This window comes from Falco punctatus, assembly GCF_963210335.1.
Source record: "Falco punctatus genome assembly, chromosome: 8".
NCBI classification, from domain to species: Eukaryota; Metazoa; Chordata; class Aves; order Falconiformes; family Falconidae; genus Falco; species Falco punctatus.
The window spans coordinates 302,704-317,041 of record NC_137588.1 but is presented as its reverse complement, the minus strand read 5'-3'; the positions used below and the strand labels follow the sequence as shown (position 1 = coordinate 317,041).

Genomic DNA, 14,338 nt, shown 5'->3' with positions numbered 1-14,338 from the left:
TGAGGCCAGATGAGTAACAGAGGAGGTAGGAAAGGAGGAATTATCCTTAATACCAGACGATAAAATCCAAACTGTAAGTACAGATCAAGAGCCAAACTATTCTAAAGAAAACTTAAAGGTAATTCAGGACATGAATGATAAAATAAAAATAAATAAGTGGACTTATTTAAGGGATGGTCATATAGTGGTACCATCCAATTTAATACGGACCACAGCCCTATTATTAATAAGACGCATTGGGGAGCTGATGCTTTATATAAAAGTCTAAATCAGAAATTGATAGGGCAAAACTTGTATACTGTAATAAAACAGGTGACTCAGCAATGTGAAATGTGTTTATGCAATAATCCCAATAAAGCAAATAAAATAAAACTAGGGAACATTAGTAGAGGAAATGTTCCAGGGCAACATTGGCAGATCGATTTCTCGGAACTTCCAAGAAAAGGGGGGTATTGATATTTATTGGTACTAACAGATACCTTTTCAGGTTGGCCAGAAGCCTTCCCGTGCAGAACTGCTAAAGCCCGGGAAGTGACCAAAATACTGCTCCAAGAGATAATACCTAGGTTTGGAGTCCCAGCGGTAATGTCCTCGGATAGAGGACCACATTTTGTGTCCAGAATAGTGCATCAGATCAGCCACCATCTAGGAATAGATTGGCAATTACATACCCCATACCGACCACAATCAAGTGGCCAGGTGGAAAAGACGAATCATCTAATCAAACAACAGATTGTCAAGTTAGGTCAAGAAACAAATCTAACTTGGCCCCAGTCTTTGCCATTAGCTCTTACATAAATTCGGACTAGACCAAGAGCAAAAGAGGGGCTTAGCCCATTTGAAATTTTATATGGACGACCCTATGGCGTACAAAAGGGGACGTCTTCACAGATTGGTGAAGAAGCAATGACTTCCTATATGGTGGCACTAAACAAACAATTAATAAGAATTGAGAAGCATGTGATGGGAACACGCAGTAGGGGTCTGGATGGACCTGTTCACGATATACAACCAGGAGACTATGTATACGTTAAGTGTTTTGCAGATAAAACCCTGGAACCACAGTGGACCGGACCTTTTCAAGTCCTACTCACGACCTACACTGCAATCAAGGTTGAGGGACAGAATTCTTGGATTCACCATACCCGGATCAAGAAAGCCCCTGCAGCTTCATGGAAAGTAACCCCAGATAAAAAGAACTGAAACTTAAATTTACTCGGACAAATGGGAACAATGTGGGTGGCAAGTAAGTGAACCTGAGCGGTTGTGGATCCACCATATGGGAAGGGCACCACAACAAACAATATAGAACAAAGGAGTCTGGGACTGAGCCAGTGGCCAGTCTTGCCCAATTTGTTATCAGTAAGCCCCAACTCAAAGAAAGATATTTTTGATCAAAACAGATTTTATATGTATATATGAGGAACGTTTAGATTCTTAAAATGATCAATAGTGGGTTTAAACCATTTGTGGTTTTTTGTACCCTCTCTCTTGCCTACAACCAAGAGCTGATAACTGGCCTTGGAATCATGCCCAGAAAAAACACACTGGAATAATGGGAAAGGTGGACTCAAAGACGAAACTAGCTATGGTGGTTTTTTCTGAAAATGAGGTGTACCAAAAGAATCAATGGGATTGGGAGGATGTACACAAAGTCGACCGATTATGGGGAAAATTAGGAGATAGGATAAAAGTAGGGTGTCAAACGTATAATGAAAAAGATAACACCAAGATTTCAGGAGACACCCTGATTAATGTCAGAAAGGTAGATAAGGAATTTACCCTTCCAAATACAACCATGTGCTTTAATTCACGGGAATGCTGGCACAATTTTACCTTAACCGAGCCCATCTTTATAATATGCCTAGGAAAATATCCTTTTAAACATAGAACATGGGCCAGAAAGATAGGCGACAAGTGGCAAACAGTAGATTTAGAATCTTGTATTATGCGAGAGCAGCAGGGCTTCCTCTGTGAAAGCAATACTATAATGGCTCAGGATACTTGTTTAGATACAGATCAGAAAATATGTCATTTCGAGGCCCGACCAAATGCAAACTTGAAAACAGTAATTATATATGCAGGGAAGGGATGTGCGTGTTTGAGAACTAAGTGTAACACAATAACTGTAGATGGGGAGGTAAAGGAGACCGCACAATATTCAAATTACTGTATCTGTAATTTTACATCTAACTTTACCCTATCACAGATGATAATTCCTACCCCCATAGGACTAAATATAAGCAGTATAAAAGAACTATTAAAACATGCAGATTTACAACGTATACTGGAAGAAACCAAAGAAAAGGGACACGAAACTCTTCTTATGATCCATCATGATGTAGAGGGGATCAAGAAAGTTTTAAAAAGGTAGAACAGGATGGAAACTATAATTGGTGGGATACTCTCTTTGGCTGGTCACCTTCTGCAACAGGAATTCTTAACACTATGGTACACCCCATTGTGATCTTATTGATCAGTTGAGGAATTTCCTTAATACTAACCATTATGTTATATTTGTGGGTTTGGAGAATGTTTAAAAGGGTAACACTTATGTATGATGCTTTATATCATTCGGGAAGACTGCTTAAGTAAAAGAATTTACTTAGTTTGATAGAAAAGGGGGGATTGATGTGGAGAAGTGGTGTGAAATGGGGACGATGGACACCGACTGTGGTTGTATATGTCTGCTCAAGGAATGTGGGTATGGTGACTGGTCATGGGTGCGGTGTCTGGTCACATAGGCACACAGCTCTGAGGAGACAACTACAGTTTTGAGGAGACGCCTGCCCCTCTTCCTCTAACAAAGGGGAGACGGGGAGACGCCTGCCCTTCTTCCTCTAACAAAGGGGCTATTTAAAAAAGAATGAGAAAAGGATGAGAGATATTCCAATGCTGTCTAGAGGGAGGGAGTGCTAAGTCTCCTTGCTGGAGAAGATGGGATGGTCACAAGGACATGAATCACCACTCCTTGCTGGAGAAGATCGGATGGTCACAAGAACATGAATCACCTACAAACCTACAAGACCACCACATTCCAGGAAACGGACTGATAAGCTAATTAACATACGAAGCGGGGCTTAGGTAACGAATATGTATAGGCGTTAATTGAATATTCATTTGTTTTATTGTATAAATGTGGGATGGTTCGTCACTTCGGGCATGCACGCTTGTGGAGGAGTGATCCCCCGTGCATCTGCGCGCAATAAACATACCTACTTTATAACTTTTGAGTTATAGAGTCTAATTCCGCATGTCAATAGCATACAAAGCATGACTAACCCCTGATTTCTCATTTTTATAAAAAGAAGAGTAATCTAAGGAGTTCTATAAAAAAGAAAGAAATGTTGTGGTTTATCTGTTTTTAAGCTTTTTGTGAGCTTTCCCAATCTTAATGGCTGTCCATTGCACGTTTAGTTAGAGCTCACAAAACAGAAGCCACTCTGTGTAGCTGTACCCTCAGCCCTCTGCACTACTGGCTTCTGCAGAAGCAGCAAAGGTACAAAGAAAAAAACCAAAACTCCATTGGTGAGGGGTGTGCGTATTTACTTGACACAGTATTATTATTGCCCAAGGAGTTGCATTTTAAAGACTGATCTTCAGTTTCTGAAAATCACAGGCCGTCTTTACACTGCAGCACAGTGAAAATGTCACAGAGGTACCTTGGTGCCAAGAACCCAGCTCAGCAGAGTGGTGGGCTTCTCCTCTGCCTCATTTAACCTGCTACCTCACAGACCTTGGGCTGGCCAAGTTCCGTGGTTCCCAGTGATGGTCCCAGATTGACCGGAGCCAGATCAGGAGCTTCTACCCTATGTGGCTACAATTTCAGAAACTTCCTTCACAGCATTCTGTAGCTGCTGTCATACTTGTACCTGTATTGGTGTAATGGATATTTATAGTGTGCAAGTAAAAATGCCCTGCCAATTTGTGAAATCTGAAATGCACCCAAAGAGAAGCTGGTGATCTGGAGGGTGCCTTCACATGGACCACATGGCCATGGACTGAGCTGCAGGATAGGGAAAGTCCTGACATCTAGTTCAAAGCAAGCGTCTTCCACCTGGTTTTGCTGCGGGTGGCTGTTTGGTTGACTTTTATTTTAAAAAGAAAATAGTACTGGGAATTCAGTATGGGGGCTTTGAGATGGAGAGTGAGAAGAAGCAAGCCTGTCCTCCCAAGAGCAACTGCTTGGTGCTGTGAAGGATAGCCCTCTGGAGTGGTGTCATCGTAGCTTCCAGGTGATGCCAAATCAAGAGGATCTCCCAAGTCAGTGCTGCAGGAACGTGGCAAGGGTTTGAGGATCTTGTTACAGCTCTTTTTTGGAATGCCACCATTCCTCAGGCAGGGTGAGAGTTTTGGTCTCCGTGAATGTTATCTCCAGGAGGAGACAGCCATGGCAACCACTGCTGCTTTGCAGATGTTTGCAAAACAAGTCTGTGACATGAGAAGAACAGTTTGGAAGGCTTTTTTACTACCTTCCCAAAGACACTGCACATTCAAGTAAAAGGCAGTTTCTCTGCTGGAGACATTCAGAGCCTGACTGGACGTCATTCTGTTCAACCTGCTCTGGGTGAACCTGATTTAGCAGGGGCTGGACTAGCTGATCTCCAGAGGTGCCTTCTGACCTCGACCATTCTGTGATTCGGTGAAAATCATCTTGGTTGCTGAGATTTGGGTAAATTTTTTCCCCAGTTCCTTCAGGGCCATTTGGAAAATGGAGGAAGAAACTGTGTATGGGGACATTTGGAACTTGAGGGGGTGTCACGTTAAGAAAGGGGGGTATCCTTGAACCCTTTCTCTTTGATTTCCCTGTCGATTTCCCAAGAAAGATGAGACCCTTGTGCCCGACCAGCCTGCCCCGCTACTTGTGCTTTGACAGCCCCCTGTATCGGGGGGTGATTTGACCAACCTATTCGGGGACCCCTGGTGACAGCATCATGGAGTCAACTACTCAAATATCCAGAGATTTATACAAAAAATGGATTCAGCTGAAGATGCTTATTATCCAAAAAACACAAGTTTGTCTCAGAATAAGGTTCAATGATTGCCGGTGATAGCACACTGACTGTAAAACAAGCTGAAAACCATACAGCTAACAATAGCTAGCATGAGTTAAGTCACAGAATAAAGTTCTTGCCCAGTAGGTGTCCCTGTGTGGGAGGAGACAAGTTCAACCTGTTGACTGATCCCTGAAGTTATGATGGAGTCTGCCCTAACTCCTCCCCTCCTTTGTTCGTTCACTCTTTAGGCTTCATGGTACATTGCCTCTTTGCCATCAAGCACAGGGCTGCTTTGTGTGTGCTGAAGCAGGTCTGAACTGCATGAGGTCCCTGTCAGCCCACCTCTCCAGCCTGCCCAGGTCCCTCGTGATGGCAGCACGGCCCCCTGGCCTAAGTGCCGCTCGTCCCGCTTTGGCACCATCTACCAAATTGCTGAGGGTGCCCTGTGCCCCGTCATGCAGACTGTTAGTTAAGGAAGCTGTCAAAGAGGACTGGACGCAGTACTGACCCCTGGGTGACACTGCTGGTTCTGGCCTCACACTACTCTCGGTGCCACTGAGCAGCCCCCGCTGGGCCCGGCTGTTCAGTCCACTTTAGCCCTGCTCACTGTTGGCTCATCCAGCCCATTTCCATTTCAGTGACTTGAACTCCAAATTTAAAAAGATTGCAAGAGGGGCCCATGCAAGCACACAGCTTTCAAAATCCCATAGCATAAACTTCCCACACTGGGTATTTCCACCAGTTCCCCCAGAACCTACAGAGAAGTAAATGCCCCATCAATTACACGTGCAAGGTCAACAACTGCTTTCAATTCTGGCTTTGGCTTTTCTGCCTGTGGGTTCCAAATGTGTGTTGTTTTTGCAAGGTGATCCCCAAAGCAGAACAGGGATCAAAGCTCTTCCTTGATGGACCCATGGGCAGGTGGGCCAGCTGGCAGAGCTGTCCGAGTCTCTGGAAGCTCCCTGTGAGCTCTTCCTGGCCACAGGCAGCACTGAGAGGAGGGACAGGGTGGGCTGCTGGTGCCCTTTGTGCAGCTTGGTCCCTGCTGGGGGCAGTTCTAGTGCTTCCTGGATCCTTTTCCACCTCCTCCTCTCTGACATTGCAGAAGTCAGATGCTGTGCTCCACCCTCATCCAGGGTCACAGCCTGCCCCTGTCTCCACTGCAGCACCCTGAGTATTTCCCTGAGCCGCATCTCTAGTGCACCAAAACTCTCCTCCTTTTCCTCCTGCTACCTGCATGGTGGTACTCTGTGTAGTTCACAAACCGGTTGTGGAGATCGTACCCATGCCGCAAGGGTCTGCTCTGCTCTCTCTGCCTCAGCAGGGTTTGATCCCGAGCAGCCCTGCGTGCAGAATACTGGGAGCTGCCATTGGAGGGCCCTGGAGCTGCATTATCCCTGGTCACGACATGGACTAGTTTTCCTCTTCCGCTTCCCTGCTGAGTGGTCATAGTCTGCGGGGTGCGCAAATCAGCTGCGGAGAATGTTTCCCCACCACAGGGATCTGCTGCAGGTTCTCTTCCTGGCACCACTCCTCTGTATGTAGGAATAAGGGCTGGATCTGCGCTCCCCTTTCTTGCCACGTTTTTGCACAGCGTGAGGCGCACATGCCCAGCGTGGGCATGCAGACACCAGCCTTCTACAGCTGCAGAAGCAGCGACGTAAGCACGAGCCCAAATAGGCGGTGATGCTGAGCCTGCCTGACAAGATGGGCCACAGCCAACCTACAGCTGCCTCTCGCACACCTGCCCAGGTGAGCTGGCTGGTGCTGGCTCTAGTGGAGGAGCTGCTGTTCTCTGGAGAGTCCTCCATGCCCATCGCCATGTCCTGCTGAGAGATGCGAAAAGCTCCTGTGCTTTCCTCCTGACAGAAACAGAGCAGTGGGGAACCCCCTGAATCTCTGTGAGGGGACAGCTAAAGACCTCCCAAAGGCCCTCCTGGAGGGCTGTGAAGGTAGAGGGCCCAAAGGCACATAAGTAGGATGGATCTAGGTGGGATGCTTTGAGAGGGAGCAGCATTGTGGCTGTGAAGAAAGCTGGGTGGGGTGGGGTGGGGTGGGGTGGGGTGGGGGGAAGGGCAGAAGAGAGCAATGCCAAGACCCCAGAAAGAAACCCACTGTCCATCTGGTGCCCTGGTCCACCTCCTCAGACTTACCTTAGTCCAACAAGGCTGATCCTGTGGTCCCACAGGACCTGCCAGCTGGCTGCTGGCCTCCCACTGACTGTGGAAGGAGCGGGTGTATGATAGCACAGATGAGGATGAAGTCTGCTGACCAGTTTTCAAATCAGAGCACCTAGGGGACAGGGGAAAAAACCCCAAGAAAAAAAAAGTGATGTTTGCTTAGGGCTGCTCTTGAAGCTTTCACTGGGGTTCACTCATTTACTTGGAGCGGTTTCTATGACAGTGAGAAGTCATGTCAAGTCTACAAATGGGAAATTCATTTGGGGTCTTCCCACGAGGTCGACCCCTGTCACAGCAAGACCTTGTCCTCCTACCCTCTATTGCCTCCATTTCATAGAATCATAAAATCACAGAAGGGTTTGGGTTGGAAGGAACCTTAATGACCATCTAGTTTCGACCACGTGATATGGGCCGGCACGCCTTCCACAAGACCAGGTTGCTCAAAGCCCCATCCAACCTGTCCTTGAACACTTCCAGGGAGGGGGCATGCACAGCTTCTCTGGGCAACCTCTTGCAGTGTCTCTCCACCCTCACCGTAAACAAATTCTTCCCAGTACTGACTCTACATCTACCCTCCTGAAGTTTAAAACTGCTGCCCCTCACCGCACCACTACACTCCCTGATAAGGAGTCCCTCTCCATCTTCCCTGTAGGCCCCCTCCACGTACTCTTCTATCGGCCAGCTACCGATAGCAGACAAGGAGCAGTTTACATCAGGGCAGCAGCCCAAAGCCCAGCAAGGGAAGATAAGGACTGGTGAGGGGTAGTTCACATGCATCAGCACTGGATGACACAGGTAGTCACTGTCTCCTAAGAAAGACAGACTCGATAGATCTGAGGAAAAACAGCAAAACCGGGAAAAGGAAATGCATCCCGGACACATTTTAGTACTGGCTGTTACCTGACATAAAGCAGTAAATAGGCTTCCTGCTTGAGAACTGTGTACAGGCCACAACAGGTCACAGACGTATCATCCATCCGGTACCACAGCCCGTTGCTGGCCTGTCAAAGAAAGGCAAGGACATCTGGGGATGAACTGCATGGTTTCTCCATAACAACACAGGCAGAAAACTACAAAAAAGCAAGAGTCCACCAAACCAAGTCCCATCCAGCCAGTAAGGAGACCTTCTCCCCCAAAACCTTGGCTACCAAAACCACCGCCATCAAAGTTTGCCTTCCCCAGCACACATTCCGCCCCGCTGCGAAGGAGGTGGCTCTTTACCTTTATGTAGCAGAAAAAGTGTCCTTCATGACAGCTCTCACCACTGTGCACCAGGACAGCATATAAGGCGTAGTGGAGCGGTTCTCCAGCTGCCTGAGACAGGTATGGCCCGAGATCCAAGTATAGGGGATACGAGAAAAACTGCGGAGAGACCAAGAGGGCTCAGGAAGGATCCTGGAATACTACATGAAATAGCCTGCCAAGACCAGGCGCCAGCGGTGTAGAAATACATCCTTGTGGCTCATCAACACTCGTTTTTTCCCGAAGGAAGACATCGTGCTGGTGGCATTGGTGGCAGGAAACTGTTCTTGGCCGAAACAGCTTGGTCAGGGCAGAGTATATGCTTGCCTTCCCACGGGAACTCTCCTCTCCCCAGAAGGGAACGTGAGAAGCTCAACCTGAACAGCTTGTGACAGAGTGCCCTGCTTTGGCAAATCTCCTTCTCCAGGAAGAGAACGAGTTGCCCTCCACTTGCGTACACACCTTGTGGATCTTCTCGCTGACGGCATCACTCCTTCCCAGTCTCAGCGTGAGAACCCTGGGCGCGCAATCGATTGTAACCCTCTTGAGAATTGTAACCCTCTTGTCACACCTTGAAAACAAGCAGAGAGCCAAGTGCTGAAAAGCACCCTGTCTTTCCCCAAGGCGGCCAGACAACCCTTCCTGTCTCACACATCCTTACGCTACGCTAAGACTTCAGTACCATAAGGCCATATGAAAAAAAATTTGTCTCTTGATTGTGCGTTGAAGCTACTTCTGCTCGATGACACGCAGCACTTTCACGCAGAAACAAGTATTAATCTGTTGTCAGTAATCATCTTACTTGCTACATCGAAAGCTGTTTTCACCACCCAGTTGCTTAGGTTTCACAAAGTTCTCCAGAGCTGCGGTGACAGATGAGGCTGCCTGGAGGGGTGAGAAAGGAGAGCTCTGAGCTGGGGGAAATGCCCTCGCACAAGCACTCAGGAGGAGTTGCCCACAAGACGCAGGTGGCTGCCGCTGAGGAGACCCACCGTGACCCTGCAAACCTTGGCCAAAGGGAGACGGAAAGAGGGTATGATGCCAAACATTTCCCTCCTTTCCCAGAGGTTCCCGGCGTTACGAAGAGCTACCTCACCGTGCCACCGCTCAGTTCAGCTACTGACAGTGTGCAGGGTCATCAGTAATGAAAACAACACAACCCATCAGCCTAGGAGCCAGATGGGTGTTGAGGGAGGGCAAAGAGAAGAAGGCTGAGAGTCCCTCACGGGTGCAGAGGGGATAATGCGTGCTTGTGCAGCTTAAAGCCAGCAGCTCCAAGGGACAGCACTGCCATGGCCTTTGCAGAAGGACACCATCCATACCACTTCCCACCCCTCACCGAGCTCTCTTGTGTTCACAGCAGACATTTTTAAGATAACTGTGTTGATTCTAGAAAGCTACAAGGGGCTTGGGACGTCATGAAGCACAGTGACAAACCCACTTACTTCGATATGCAAAGGAATATGCAGGAAGGACACACAGGAATCGAAAACTGCATTGCAGCTGCAGCACGTGACTGGAAGGCAAACGGAAATGCTCAGTGACAGGGGAAGTCAATTGACCGTGACCGTTCATGCTCTTTATACCTACTACACCAGCCACATGCTCATCTGTTTCTCACAGGCAGACAGCAGGGCACAGATGAGTCCAAGGAGAGCAATGGTTGTGGGAACATACCTCTGGATCTCACAAAGCCCACAAATATTTGATGGATGATGGTAGTTGCTTGAGTAGAGATGTCACAGCTGGAAGGAAATGGGAAGGCAGAGTTACCTCCTCCAAGAGTTTTCCTTTGTCTGAAAGCCTGTGCATAGGGTTTCCTTGATGGGGGTACATCAAGGAGACCAAAAGGCTTGGGAACATTGAACGGTCATTTGCTTGTACTTACTCACTGTGTCCACTCGTACAAGCCCTGTGCATGGCAGTGACAGTACAGTGTAAGAATGCATAGGCGTCCCCTGGCATGCCAAGCTTGAAATAGCCTCCTATTTCTAAAAAAGAAGTTGTTAGTACTTCAGTCCTATAATAACAAAGGATAACATGTCAAAGCACCTGAGATTACTTACGTGGGAGGGCATTGATGATGGCTGTGGGCATGATGGCACTGGCTGATGTGTGCAAGACATTGTTAACGTGTGCTTCCATAATGCACATCATGCAGAAGCCTTGCTGGCGACCTGAAGAGGGAGGAAGGGGAACAAGCTTCTCAGGTTAGAAAAATACCTATAGCGATGGGAAACCTAATGTAGACCTTGGAATTCTAAGAACAATCTCCACTCCTCCCAAGGTGCCAATGGCCTCGCAAGCCCAGGACATCTTAGTGCACAGCAGACTTTCCTGAGAGGGATGCTTCACTGACAGAAGTTTGCTGTGCAATCAGCAGAGTTTAACTTGCAGAAATAGGGAACGACGCCTGGGACTAGAAGGAGGCATCTTTCTGACAGTGCACACACCTCGACAGGACAAGCGGCTTCCAGGCTTGAGTGTCCAAGAACACTAACTTGGGAGCAGCTGACAAAGAAAGGCTACTTTTCACCTGCCTCTAATTCCAGGTTCTGGAGGTCCTTGGGAAGTGCATGACAGATTGACAAGGAGATGTTCCTACAAATACTCACAGGAGCTGCTGTGCTCACGAGAGAGCAGGTAGTTGGCAAGAGGCGGGGTATACGTCAGGCACTGCAGGACGGCGTTGACAAAGCACGTAGTGCCTGGGTTGTAGAGGCCTGCTCCAGGTCTCCGTCTTTGCTGCCACTCCATGTGAATCTTCTCTGGGGGAAAGTGGATCCTTTGCGGCGGAGCCATTCCCTCGGCAACCACTGCAGGGAAATGATGTTTGAGAAGAGTTGAGACAGTACTGTTGCACAAAAGCATATTTGAAAAGTTGAGTTGTATGCAGGAGCACCCAGGACAACCAGCTCCAACCCCCAAGCCAGAAACATTGCGGGAAGCTCAACACTGCCACTGGAATTTACTGGTGAGGAAAGCATTTTGGAAAATAGCCTGTTCACCTGCTTACTTTGCTGGAAGTCCAACAAACCCACACTGATTTCTGGGCTTGCACTACCTGTCTTTCCCTCGAGTTTTGCATTATCAGGTCAAGTCTTCCCTTTTGCTGGCTGTAACTTGATGAAAACAAGCAAGCACCTAGCCCAGAAGGGAACCCTACTGACCTCAGGTCATTCTACTAGCAATGTCATCATTCAAAGGCTTGTATAGAATGGCAGAGGAGTGACCAAATGTGTTTTCCTGCGTCCAACTGAAACCCCCTGGGTAGGTCTGGCTGCTCTCAGGAAACGCCTCAGAATTCCCTTGAGGTTGTCCCCACATCAGTATTCAGGGATGGAGCACCAGCCGTGCCCATTGCATTTGGGGGTTCACAAAGCCCAAGCCTGCTGGTGAAGCTGTTACTCATGGGAGTCGTTCCCCATTGCAGCCGCCGCTCCTCTCAGGGACAGAGGGGAAAGCTTTGGGTGACCAAGGATGTCACGACGCGCTCCAGAAAGAGAAGATCAGCGCCAATCCCGTCACCTGATTGCAATGAAATCACTGGAGCTCAACAAAATCATTAAAACCAACCACAAATGCAACCCACAGACCAGCACTTGCCATCAAAAGTGTTCCAGTGGTAACTGCCTGTGGCTACCATTAGCAGCAGAGCCCTCCAGCTCTCCAGCCCATCCTTTTCCACCTTGTCTGCAGGAGTGACCAGCTTTTGGTTGCTACTTTAACGGCTGCCTATGCTGGGCTCCTTTTTCGCTCTTCCTTCCTGCTCCTTCAGTTCAAGGTGGGCTTCTGGTCAGTCTAGGCTGAGCTCAATGCCTCGGGCTGCCACCTCCCTACTTCCCTAGACTAGGCTATGGCAAAGAAATAAGAATTAGCAAAGAGGAACTCTACCCATAGCACCTGTCTGACCAGCCTAGAAAGGAGAAAGACCCCAGCACACAGCTCGGGAGGTAGAGACCAGCCTACACTTTTATCCCCTATCTACCTCCTCTAGGATCTCTCCCCAAAGTCAGACCATAATTAGCTTTGAAAGAGGATGGAAGACAAGGAGCAGTCAGCACTACACGATAAATGCTTGGAAACAGGTAACCACACAAGCAGCCAACGAATGAGCCTAGTTACCCCGAAGGACAGCTCAGCCCAACTGGCTTTCACTAGCCTGCTGCTCAGGATGTCCAGCCCTGGCCAGGTGAGGTCACAAGTTCCGGGTGGGTGCCGCATCACTGCCCCTTTGTGACACGGGGCCGCACGGCAACACACTGTGGCCAGGCAGCCGCCCCAGCCTGGGCACCTCCCCTGCAGCCAGCAGCCGGTGCCGCTGGGCTTCCCCACGTGCTGCTGGCGAAGGGCTGCTCGGCCGCCGGCACAGCTCCCACCTCTTCCCCGCTGCGCACAGCCAGAGGAGTCAGCGCCTGCCCCGGGCTGGAAGCTGCCCGTGCACAGCTGTGGCTGGCACCGTCGCGTTGCGCAGGGTTTCTTTGCCACTCATCCCAGGTACAGGACGGCGCCTGTGATGCTCGTGTAGCAAAGCACCTGGGCTCTGACAGGTTCACTGTCAAAGAATTTCATCTGTCCCCCAAGATGCACCCTCTGCATGGGGCATCCAGTTTGGCCACAGCCTTGCTTGGGTGGCTTTTATCATCACGTGCCTCTGGGGACGGCTGCTGTTCCCCCTCTCTTGCCTGGGGAGGCTGCTTTTGCCCCTTCTCTGCACAGGGTACCTGGGTATACTCCTGCCCCGTGCAGGGGGCTCTTTATGCCCATGCCTCAATCAGGGTGGTGAGCTTTGCTTCTGCCTGGCCTGGGGCATTGAGTTTTGTCCCTGCCCTGCTCAGGGCATCTTGCCTTGCCCCTGCCCTGCTGGGAGCAGCCATTTTTGCCCCTGCCATGGCAGGACCAGTGGGGCTCCAGCACCATTTCCCTGGACCAGCTACCAGTGCAGTGCTGATCTCAATGTCACACCATGACCTCGCCATCCAGGACAAAGTCAGCTTTGCTCCAAGTCTCCTTCAGCGCTGTTCTTGCAGCTGGCACCCGACAGGCGCATGTGCAAAGTTCCCTCCCGGCTGAGCTGGCTGCAGGGTCAGGCCGCAGGAGCTGGCAGCACCCAATGCCACCCTGGGAATGAAGGATCCCAGCAGCTGGATGTCAAGCAGGGTCTGCCTCTGCCGCCCGTTCCTCACTCACACGCTTCAGCAACAGCTGTCGTGCTTGGGCACATGGCATTCCATTATGCTTCTCAAAACGCTGCAGTCAGCAGGCTCGCTTGGGTGAATGTGGCTGAAGAATCCCTGTGCCCCAAGAGGCTCCTTTTGTGAAGGCATCTTGTCTCAAAGATGACCTGGCCACAGTGTTTCCTTATCTGACTTGTATTACTGCTCTGAAGATGCCTGGGGGACAAAAAAAAAAAAAAAAAATTAAAGGCAAGCAAAAAGAAAATATTTTAAAGGAAAAACAAACCAAAAAAAACCCCAACAAAATTTCACTGCTTTTATTAGTAAAGGCAACAAGGAGCCCAAGCGGCACCAGCTGCCAGGGCTTCCAGGGTTCAGAAAGCTCTGTCAGACCTGTGGAGACCCTGTCTGCCCTCGTTAGACTTTGGAAACACCAGCTTGCAAAGCTCTCTTCATGCCTGAAGATGTCTGCTGCCCCTGAGGGCCTTTGGTGGGCGTGAAGGAGATCTCCAGGAATGACAAGGTGGTGCTTACAGGACCACTGTGAAACTGCTTGGTGTGTTCCCTGACTGAACCACCGAGGGGGTGATTCTCTCCACAGCTTGGTGGAGAGAAAACGCAGCAGCCAGAGAATGCAGGCACACGAATAGAGACCGCGGTGTGATGTGCCTTGTGTGCCTGGGCTGCTCTGCATCTGCCAGGCAGAGGGAGGACAGAGCTCACCGCACTGCAGTGGTGGCAC

At 49.3% G+C, this 14,338-nt stretch overlaps 1 protein-coding gene across 1 annotated transcript; it reads right to left on the bottom strand.

Moving 5' to 3' along the window:
* Positions 1-6,361: 6,361 nt before the first annotated feature.
* Positions 6,362-11,221, bottom strand: LOC308068476 (ubiquitin carboxyl-terminal hydrolase 42-like; the record flags this gene model as incomplete). Its single annotated transcript, XM_080399183.1, has 3 exons — positions 6,362-8,559; positions 10,486-10,596; positions 11,035-11,221. 3 exons carry the CDS (start codon positions 11,219-11,221, stop codon positions 8,147-8,149), a joined length of 711 nt encoding a protein of 236 aa, XP_080255309.1. The 3' UTR covers positions 6,362-8,146.
* Between the last annotated feature and the right edge of the window lie 3,117 nt (positions 11,222-14,338).